This window comes from Oncorhynchus keta, chromosome 6 (assembly GCF_023373465.1).
Source record: "Oncorhynchus keta strain PuntledgeMale-10-30-2019 chromosome 6, Oket_V2, whole genome shotgun sequence".
NCBI classification, from domain to species: Eukaryota; Metazoa; Chordata; class Actinopteri; order Salmoniformes; family Salmonidae; genus Oncorhynchus; species Oncorhynchus keta.
Window position 1 is genome coordinate 31,013,707 of NC_068426.1, and position 11,466 is coordinate 31,025,172.

General features: G+C 42.9%; 1 protein-coding gene across 1 annotated transcript in view; it reads left to right on the forward strand.

The window, feature by feature from the left end:
• Nucleotides 1-11,363, forward strand: part of LOC118385388 (epidermal growth factor-like protein 7) — a 29,290-nt gene extending 17,927 nt beyond the window's left edge. The window contains exons 4-9 of the mRNA XM_035772502.2: nt 5,207-5,319; nt 5,415-5,510; nt 5,606-5,827; nt 9,051-9,109; nt 9,442-9,604; nt 9,861-11,363. Of these exons, the coding sequence (XP_035628395.1) occupies nt 5,207-5,319; nt 5,415-5,510; nt 5,606-5,827; nt 9,051-9,109; nt 9,442-9,604; nt 9,861-9,880 (673 nt within the window). The 3' untranslated portion in view covers nt 9,881-11,363. The remainder of the gene's footprint in view (nt 1-5,206; nt 5,320-5,414; nt 5,511-5,605; nt 5,828-9,050; nt 9,110-9,441; nt 9,605-9,860) is intronic.
• Nucleotides 11,364-11,466: the final 103 nt, after the last annotated feature.

The following is an 11,466-nucleotide window of genomic DNA, read 5'->3' on the forward strand; positions in this document are numbered from 1 at the left end:
AAACTTCTGATTCCAGGAGGACCATGAGCTGTTGCTATCGAAACTGTGTCTGATTCATAATTTTCACCTCGAATAGAAGTAGAGGGGCTTTTGTCAGAGGTTGCTTATGGTGAACACTGAGGGAACTTTATGCACCTGGCCAGATGATTCTGCATCTTTGTTGCATTCTTCACATAAGATTTGGCACAGTATTTGCAAATGTACACAGCTTTTCCTTCTACAATAGCTGCAGTGAAATGTCTCCACACACCAGATAGTGGCCGTGGCATTTTCCTGTAAAGATTAAGGACAAAATGAGTTTAAAAAATATATATATACATTTCCATGTACAGATAAATGGTTAAGCAGTTAGATTTAAACAACTCCTTTATAAAATAAATGTTTTAAAATGAAACATGTATGGAAACAAGTGAATTAACACTCCTCAGTTAGCAGGCTCAAGAAAGCTAAAACCCACATGGTAGCATAAACTAACTAGCAGAAATTGTTAACATGTTAGAAATGATTTAAGCACACTTTGCTGTAGGCTACTAGTTAACAAAAGATCATGTATGTCATATAAAATACATTCACCTCACCCAGTATTTGTAATCCAAAGCATTAAGTCCTTAGCTCAGTGTAGTAGTGTGGGCTCAATAGCATCTTGTTAGTGTGCAAGATCTTGAGAATCAGCTGTACATGTGTTGGAAGAGTGCAGTGCACATGTGATGGAAGAATGCACAGTGCATGCAGAGGGTTGCAATTCCATTGAATTAGGGATAGTTTAACCAAAATATGCCACAAGACCTAGAATTGCCTTATGTATCCCACAAAAAAAAGGTTCACTGTTATAAACATACTTTTTAAAATGAATTTAAGCAAAATTCCCGCGCTTAACTTCCCATGGGAAAATTTCCGGAAAACGTCCACAACTTTACTGGAAAGTTTCCGACCCTTTGCAACCCTACTACAGACCACAAAAACACTGCAGTAAATACTACAGTAATATCCGCAAAAACACTAGTAAATACGACAGTCCGCAAAAATTATTCTATATACTTTTTGTATGTATTTTTAACTACAATATTTATATTATAGTAAACTGTAAATACTACAGTAATTTCCACAAAAATACTACAGTGAATAATGCAGTAAAGTCCTCAAATACACTACAATGAATAGTATAGTATTTATACCATAGTACACTATAGTATTATTATATATTATATTAATATAGTATTGTTTCATGTGTGATCACTCTCTTATATAATATACTCATACACAGAAGTGGGTCATGTCACATATTTTGGTGGAATCCAAATATCAAGCACTTTGTATAACTATGTGAAATGATCAGCCAGCCCACAGAGCCCACTGCTGTGTTTATCTTGGGCAACCTCTCCCTTCGTACGTACGCACTCTTTCTTTCGTTCTTTCTTTCACTCTTTCACTATATTTCTCTCTCTTTCTCACTCTCCCATTCCCTTGTTCTCTCTCTTTCTCTCTTCCTGCACAGTAATGTGCCCACATTAAAAAATACTATACTGTGATTTAAATACTAAAGTATTCACTGTAGTGATTTTGCTGACTTTAATGAAGTATTCACTGTAGAGTTGTACTTTACTGTAGTATTCACTGTAGTGTTTTTGCGTACTAAAATCAGCAAAAACACTATGGTGAATAATGTCGTATTTACTGTAGTATACAGTATTATACTGTAGTATTTACAGTATACAGTATAGTATGAATACTGTAGTAAAGTCAGAATGTAGTATATACTATATTAACTAATATAGTGTTTTTGCGGATTGTAGTATACTGTAGTATTTACTGTAGTGTTTTTGCAGACTGTAGTATAATGTAGTATTTACTGAAGTGTTTATTCAGACGTTACTGTAGTATTTACTGTAGCATTTTTGTTTTATTATATTTGACATAGAAGTGGAGGCTTTCTCTTTCAAGAAACCTACTTGAGAAATATTATTCCATTACCGGTAGATAGGTAGGTTCAGCTCTTTTCTATATACTGTAGGAAATACAATATAGTCTATACTTGGCATATAGGTTTCTCACTTATGGGGGGCATTTGGTGGAGGGGAATAGGCAGGGTATATGCAAAGAAATACTGTAGTATTTTCTCAAGTTAAAAAATATAGTGTTTTTGCGGACTGTAGAATTTACTATACGTCTTTTTGCAGACAATGCTGCAATATTTGCTGTGGTATAGTCTTGTACAGTATACTACAACATTCTATAGTAAGCACTACACATGATGTGGGTGGGCAATGCAGCAGACCTCTCATAGCCAACAACTATAATTATAAACTTTCCTTCCCACCATGAGGCTGTTATGAATTAATGTGTTTGAGTCATCTTTTGTGAGGCAATTGTTCTCCTTTCCTCCTGCTTTCCCCCTCCTCCCCTCTCTCCGTCTCTGATGTCTGTGCCCGCACACTGAGAACAATGCCAGGAAACATTTCAGCACATTTCAGTGAAACATCTGAACCCAGGACTAGCTTGGTGTTATCCCCCCCCCCCCCCTGCCACCCCACCCTCAAGCACTTTGTAACCAGTGGTCCATGGTCTAGCCTAATATTACAGTGAATTCCCATTATCTCATCTACAATATACAGTGGGCAAAAAAAGTATTTAGTCAGCCACCAATTGTGCAAGTTCTCCCACTTAAAAAGATGAGAGAGGCCTGTAATTTTCATCATAGGTACACTTCAACTATGACAGACAAAATTAGAAAGAAAATGCAGAAAATCACATTATAGGATTTTTAATGAATTTATTTGCAAATTATGGTGGAAAATAAGTATTTGGTCACCTACAAACAAGCAGGATTTCTGGCTCTCACAGACCTGTAACTTCTTCTTTAAGAGGCTCCTCTGTCCTCCACTCGTTACCTGTATTAATGGCACCTGTTTGAACTTGTTATCAGTATAAAAGACACCTGTCCACAACCTAAACAGTCACACTCCAAACTCCACTATGGCCAAGACCAAAGAGCTGTCAAAGGACACCAGAAACAAAATTGTAGACCTGCACCAGGCTGGGAAGACTGAATCTGCAATAGGTAAACAGCTTGGTTTGAAGAAATCAACTGTGGGAGCAATTATTAGGAAATGGAAGACAAAATGGAAGACAAAGAATGCTGAGTTGCATCCAAAGAACACCATACCTACTGTGAAGAATGGGGGTGGAAACATCATGCTTTGGGGCTGTTTTTCTGCAAAGGGACCAGGACGACTGATCCGTGTAAAGGAAAGAATGAATGGGGCCATGTATCGTGAGAGTTTGAGTGAAAACCTCCTTCCATCAGCAAGAGCATTGAAGATTAAAAGTGGCTGGGTCTTTCAGCATGACAATGATCCCAAACACACTGCCCGGGCAATGAAGGAGTGGCTTCGTAAGAAGCATTTCAAGGTCCTGGAGTGCCTAGCCAGTCTCCAGCTCTCAACCCCATAGAAAATCTTTGGAGGGAGTTGAAAGTCCGTGTTGCCCAGCAACAGCCCCCAAACATCACTGCTCTAGAGGAGATCTGCATGGAGGAATGGGCCAAAATACCAGCAACAGTGTGTGAAAACCTTGTGAAGACTTACAGAAAATGTTTGACCTCTGTCATTGCCAACAAAGGGTATATAACAAAGTATTGAGATAAACTTTTGTTATTGACCAAATACTTATTTTCCACCATAAATTGCAAATAAATTAATTAAGAATCCTACAATGTCTGTCATAGTTGAAGTGTACCTATGATGAAAACTACAGGCCTCTCATCTTTTTAAGTGGGAGAACTTGCACAATTGGTGGCTGACTAAATACTTTTTTTTGCCTGACTGTATATACAAAAGTATGTGTACACCCCTTCAATTTTGTGGATTCGGCTATTTCAGGTGTATAAAGTCGAGCACACAGCCATGCAATCCCCATAGACAAACATTGGCAGTAGAATGGCCTTAAACAATAGCTCAGTGACATTCAACTTGGCACCGTCATGGGACGCCACCTTCAAATTTCTGCCCAGCTAGAACTGCCCCAGTCAACTGTAAGCGCTGTTATTGTGAAGTGGAAACGTCTAGGAGCAACAACGGCTCAGCCACGAAGTGGTAGGCCACACTAGCTCACAGAATGGGACCGCCGAGTGCTGAAGCGAGTAGCGTGTAAAAATAGTCTGTCCTCGGTTTCAACACTAACTACCGAGTTCCAAACTGCCTCTGGAAGCAACATCAGCACACAAACTCTTCGTTGGGAGATTCATGAAATGGGCTTCCATGGCCGAGCAGCTGCACACAAGCCTAAGATCACCATGCGCAATGCCAAGCATTGGCTGGAGTGGTGTAAAGCTCACCGCCATTGGACTCTGGAGCAGTGGAAACGTGTTCTCTGGAGTGATGAATCATGCTTCACCATCTGGCAGTGCGATGGACAAATCTGTGTTTGGCAGATGCCATAAGAACGCTCGCTACCTGCCCAAATGCATAGTACCAATTGTAAAGTTTGGTAGAGAAGGATTAATGATCTGGGGCTGTTTTTCATGGTTCTGGCTAGGCCCCTTAGTTCCAGTGAAGGGAAATCTTAACGCTACAGCGTACAATGACATTGTAGACAATTCTGTGTTTGCAACTTTGTGGCAACAATTTGGGGAAAGCCCTTTCCTGTTTCAGCATGGCAATGTCCCTGTGCACAAAGCAAGGTCCATATAGAAATGGTTTGACGAGATCAATGTGGAAGAACTTGACTGGCCTGCACAGAGCCCTGACCTCAACCTCATCAAACACCTTTGGGATGAATTGGAACGCCGACTGCAAGCCAGGCCTAATCGCTCAACATCAGTGCCCGACCTCACTATTACTCTTGTGGCTGAATGGAAGCATGTTCCAACATCTACTGGAAAGCCTTCCCAGAAGAGTGGAGGCTGTTATAGCAGCAAAGGGGGGACCAACTCCATATTAATGCCCATAATTTTTTAATGAGATGTTCGACGAGCAGGTGTCCACATACTCTTGGTCATGCAGTGTACATTCTTCTCTGCTTACATGGAGAAAACTCTAGGAGCTCATCACACACAACGTTGACAGATAGGGGAATCTGACTAAATGCTACTCTACAGTTTAACAGACCAGTCTCAATTTCTCAGGATCATTATTCACACCTAATTGACTCTATGTCGGCAGCACAGACCCTGTCTAATCTCTCACTCTCTTTTGTGTGTTTTCTTCAGGACAGTGTACAGGGTGGCCTACCGTCAGGTGACCAGAGCGCCGCCATTCTCACACTCTTATCCAGAATGCTGCCCGGGCTGGCGACAACTCCACTCACACAACTGTAACCAAGGTATCGGCGGCTGACGCTCTCCTAGCATCCCATATGTCATGTGTGTGTGTGTGTGTGTGTTTGTTTCTTATGCTATTTCTCTCTGTCCTAACTAGCGGTGTGTGTCCAGTCCTGTATGAACGGAGGAACGTGTTTAAGACCCAACCACTGTGCCTGTCCTCTGGGCTGGATAGGACGACACTGCCAAACAGGTACACGCATACACACACCTACACACTCACACACTAATGCTAGCACACTTAAATAAACAACATCGTCGGTGACTCTCCCTCCCTCTCTCAATCAGATGTGGATGAGTGCAGTGAGCAGCAGCCCTGTTCTCATAAGTGTGTGAACATGGCAGGCAGCTACCGGTGTGTTTGTAGAGAGGGCTACAGGCTGGCAAGGGACAGACACTCCTGTGAGAGCCTTCCTCCTCCTCCTCCTACACCTCCTGCCCCTCCCGCCTCTCCCACCCGCCCCGGCCAGGCAGCAGCAAACGATTACAGACCCCCCTCCAGTGATACAGGTACACCTTCCTCCTCTCACTATTCATCCACAGGCATAGTAATCAATCGTGCGTGTGTGTGTGTGTGTGTGTGTGTGTGTGTGTGTGTGTGTGTGTGTGTGTGTGTGTGTGTGTGTGTGTGTGTGTGTGTGTGTGTGTGTGTGTGTGTGTGTGTGTGTGTGTGTGTGTGTGTGTGTGTGTGTGTGTGTGTGTGTTCCAGCAGAGCTTCCAATGGGAGTGAAGAGGAGACAGGACAATAGCCAGGCTCGCTGTCCATTATTACTTTTGGTACGCGCTATGCCGATCTCAACTCGTACCGTGAGTAATAATGCACTGCGACTGGTACAAACTGCAAGTGGACCACGGGCGCACAACAACCAAGTGTGTTCATGTACAGTATGGTATGACCAGATGAACCATGCTGATAACTGCTGTTTCAACATAGATTGATGTAGACTTATCTTCCTTATCCTTTGCTTAGGAAAACGTCCCACGTTTACAGAACTTTCGTTTAGTATTGAGTGAAGCATGCTTCTCTCCCACACTTTCACACACTCAAGCTTTTCTCTAAACTGCTGCATATCACTCGGACAAAAAGGAAAACACGTTTCCTTTCACAGTAAAGTCATACCGCCTAAAAAAAATTAATCACAACAACTGTGATGGAAACAGGTTTCGGTACAATTTTATAAATACCGACAGATCATTTGTTTCGTTCGACATGGTGATACTTTTTTGATCTCGCATAATAAAATGTACTATGCGAGAAATGGCGGCGAAACGCCTTTAATGCGCAAATATTGATATAATAACCATCATATTGAAGTAAACTTGGAGTAACATGATGATATGCTGTGTGGTCCTCCCACTACGACTCGGGAAAGCATGCAGATTATTAGGCGACAGATGAAATAAGTTATGAACTTCACAGGGTGGTGAATGTGCAAGGTGAAGAGCTTGTTGCTCCTTTCCAATAAATATTGAGGCTCTTATTCTGGTGATATGATGATCGATGCTTGACAAATAAAAATTATTCTCTCTACCGGCACTGTAAATGAGAGCTGTTGACTAGAGCACATGTACCAAGACCAGAGTTGCACATATGCAATTTAACACTACGGTTTTTGTGACAAAACTATTGGTAGAGTGGAAAGAGCATTTTGTGTACACTACGTCGTCACGCACTGATTTCTATCCGCAACAAATCAGTTTGGTGGGAAAATGTGCATATTTTCTTTATGCAGATTTAGAACATTTGCATGAAAATCTGTAGCCAATTGGATGGAAACCTAGCTATCGATGTGCTTTGTTTGGCGTAACATAGCAACGAGCTAAAATAACCTCTTGTCTAGAAGTGTCTGGACAATACATGAGGAAATTCCCTTTCCTCTCCTCTGTGGAGTATGATTAACATACCGTACACTCAACCTCTCAAAAGACTAATCATGTCCCCCCTTTTCCTCTGTCTAGACCAGTGTTTCCCAACTCCGGTCCTTGAGGACCCAAACAACAGTACATATTTTTGTTGTGGCCCCGACAAGCACACCTGATTCAACTAATCATAAAGCCCTTGATAAGATGAATCAGATTTTTTTGTCCGGGGCTACAACAATAAAAATGTGTGCTGTTGGGGGTACTCGAGGACCGAAGTTGGGAAACACTGGTCTAGATGGAGGGGAGATATACAGGAAAGGTTGTCTTTCATGTGTTAAACACACTTAAAGACATAAAAACTGGTAGTACCGTACATAAAGTAGAAGTGGCAGCGTTGCCAAACCAATAACCTCTTTCTCCTAACCGCTTTCAGTCCATCTGTATTTGTGTCCAGAGGAAAGGAAAATGTGGTTAGGACCAAATTCACACAAGATGGCTCTTCTCAGCTAAACTTAGACAGGCTGTTCACCCCCCTGACTGTGGCTGAGGGTGGGTGTGTGTGTGCGTGTGCGTGTGCGTGTGCGTGTGTGTGTGTGTGTGTGTGTGTGTGTGTGTGTGTGTATGGATGGATGGATGAATAGGGGTTAGGGAGATCTTTTGCTTAATCAGCACAAAGTGAGAAAAACAGCAGGAAAAAAACATGACATCTCTGTACTTGGTGAAAGTGACGTGGGTGAGGGGAAGTTAGTTGGGGGAATGTGTGCAGGCTCAGTACAGAAGTGTTCTCCTTGGCCAACCGAGTGCAAGGCCAGCAGGCAGTCGCAGCAGCAACATCAGTGTTGTGGTTAATGGCCCTATTATATCCTTTAACTGTTCATATCCAGGCTGACGTCTGATGTTGATGAAGATCACAGAGATAAACATGGGAATAAATGCCCTGCTCAGACCGTAGCAGCTCTCGTCTGACCCCCTCCTCCTCCCCCCATTTCTGGATCCTTTTTTCTTCCTTCTCTCTCCCTCTTCTTGGCTGGGACTAGCGCTCTCATTCCAGCTCCATCAACCTCGTCTGCTGGGGGTCATCGCTCCCCCCCCGTCCTCTTGTCTCAATAATAGGCCACATCTGGGAGAGATAAAACTGTTCTCAGTTTGACCCTAGCTCCAAGACGCGGGTTCCTACCCCAGCTCTGAACCCCTAGCTCTGGGGACCTGTCGTGTGGAGCAGGGGGACACTTGGTGACTGGTTGGACTCCAGCCCAGCTCACCCCTCCTTGTCCTGTAACCGATAGGACGACACATGTTTAGAGAAGGCATGATGGACTGTTTGTCTGTTCATAGTGCCCTCTATGTCAGTTATATGGTGTGTGTCTGTCATTTTCCCATATTCTCAGACCATTATGCAGACTAATGTATGGAGTTGTCACCGGCTTCACCCAAAGAACTGAATTCCCCAGCCAGCTTGTGGTTCTTCGGTTCTCTTCCCGTTTGTTTCATAGCTCTGCTTATGAATCACTCTGTAGCAGGATCCGAGCAAGATGCTAGAGGCAATATCCATCTCAAAGACATGTCACAAGTCCAAGCGTTTGATAGAATAGGAAGGATTAACCATTACAATCTTTCCCCCTCTGTTGAACCCCTCTGTAAGCTAACCCTCCCGGGTCATATTCTGTAGGTTTCATCGTATCAAAACATTTGGCAACAGAAAAGGAAAATTCTTATCGGAAAAGTCCAGGCAGTAACCCCTCGTCTTTAAAATGTTTTCTCTCTATAAGCAACCTTGGTGTGCAGTTGGAGGGTGTTTTAGATCGTGGTGATCCACATTCTATTTTCATGTGTGTGTGTGTGTGTGTGTGTGTTTGTGTGTTGTTTACAGGTGGAAGGGTCACAGAGGAGGTACAGAGCCTGAAGAACAGAGTAGAGCTGCTCGAGCAGGTACAACTGCACTCCTCTACCATGACATGAACATACACACACTGTCATGAACGGTGTACACACGGGTGTAAAGTCCCCCTTTACACCCGTCCCCCTTTGCTAATGCCCCTCTAGCATCCACCACTCACCTTGACCCAGCCCTGGTAATATCAAATACCACTCACAATGTAATCATGAACCTTTGTTAAACGACAGAGAACACACACTCACAAAACCCAGCATCCTTTGAAACACTAGACCTTTTAAAAGCCTTTGAGTTTTTCATTAGAATACATGTTGCTAATGCTCCGTGGATTACAGTAGAGTTGAATCTCTCTCCCCCTTCCCTCCAGAAGCTCCAGTTGGTCCTAGCCCCCTTCACCAGTCTGTTCCCTATGTCGCTGGACGAGGGCATGTCTGAGAAGACCAGCTTCCTGTCTCACTCCTTTCAGCAGCTGGACCGCATCGACTCGCTCAGCGAACAAATCGGCTTCCTCGAGGAACGCCTCGGTACCTGTGAGTGGATAAACACACAGTTAAAAATGTATTTTCGTTGTACTTCTCTTGTTGGACAGGACAAATTGGCCATATAGAGGCTTGAAGTGGATGTGAAATGATTTGTTTGATTATAGATGGTAACACCCCACTGGGCACACACTGGTTAAATCAATGTCGTTCCAATGAAATTACGTTGAACCAAAGTGGACTAGACATTGAATTGGCATATGTGCCCAGTGGGACTGATTTTTCCACTTTTCTGTCCTCACTACAGGTTCCTGCCAGGAAAATTAGACACAGAACATGACTGGGTGAAAACCAACCAGACATCTCCACAGTCTGAATCCACAACACAATAACAATAGGAATGGAATGTTTGCCCCAGCCCAGGGATATGGTAGGAGGAAGAAAGTTAGCAGAACATAGGCCTACTCAACATTTGTGCATTCATGTTCATGTACCAGCCCAAAGACTTGCTCTCGAGAACCCAAGGTATTAACAAGACATTCTGCCTTATCTCAAGGGTTCTCAGCTATAAACACTAGTTACCGGTAGCACCATGTGAACTACAATCTCAACGCTGTTTTAACATTTAGAAACGTCCATAATCATCGCTTCCGATACGGTTTCTGAAATCTAGAAAACGTATCTTTCATATCAGCGGGAATGAATCTTTCAAATAAAAAAGATACTTACTGAAACAGGTTTGCCCAGATCCTTACGTCTGTGTGCCTCCAGCCTTCAAACTACACTTCCTCCCCAGTTACACTTACACACAGGTTTTCGAACACACTCTAGATAGCTAATTAGCACAGGTGGTCGTCTCTGTCCACCACCTGTCTTCCGCAAACAAGCGCTGCAACATGGAGATATGGCTGTGTGCATGGGAACACTCACCCTAACCATATAAAAGGTGTGTAGTAATTTAACCTTTTGTTTTTTTACAATTATTTCTCGCTGATATGAAAGAACCTTATGTTTCCCAAACCGTACCACAAGCGATGTGCGTTAACATTCAGAACGAGGCTCTTAACAAGAACGGGGCTCTAACAAAGCTCCCCTGGCCAGAAGATACCGCCATGAATAGACGCTAAAAGTAGTTTGTGTGTATGTTTCAGGGTTCATTGAGTGGCGCAGCAGTCTAAGGCACTGCATCACTACAGATCCGGGTTCGATCCCGGATCCGGGTTCGAGTCCTGTAGGGCGGCGCACAATTGGCCCTGCGTCGTCTGTGTTAGGGGAGGGTTTGACCGGGGTAGGCCGTCATTGTAATTACGAATTTGTTCTTAACTGACTTGCCTAGTTAAATAAAAGTTCAAATAAATTAGCTAGCCAAAGACTAGCTCTATGATGGGCAAACCTGTCATGTGCTGAGTCTCTTTTCTCTCCCAACAGCATGATTTCATGACTTTACATTGCTGTTCTACCAAAAGATATAGAATAGCGTAACATCAGTACCTGTGGCAGGGTTACTGGGGCCTCGTTCTCCCATTACCACATTACTGGACAATCTGAGAGTCTAAGGTCAAACAGCCATTTTGACTATGATGTATCTGGTTTCCGTGTCTTAGGTTCACATCAGTGCAGCTGGTTTCACTGTCAGAGCCCCCATGGTGGGTCTCGCATGGACATCTGTATTTATCTATTTAAGTTATAATTCCTTGTGCTTATCTCAGAGCTACAATAGACAGTTGGCTTTTTTAAAATCTTTTTTTTTTTTACATAGCTTTGTACCTTTTGTAATAAAATGGATCAATTAAAAATGTCTAGTAGAGGATTTATTGTGTGTGAATTTAGATTTTTTTTAATGTGAAGCCACTTGGAAGAAAAGTAACTATACAGATCAATATCTCATTATGACCACTCAAACACAAATCCAT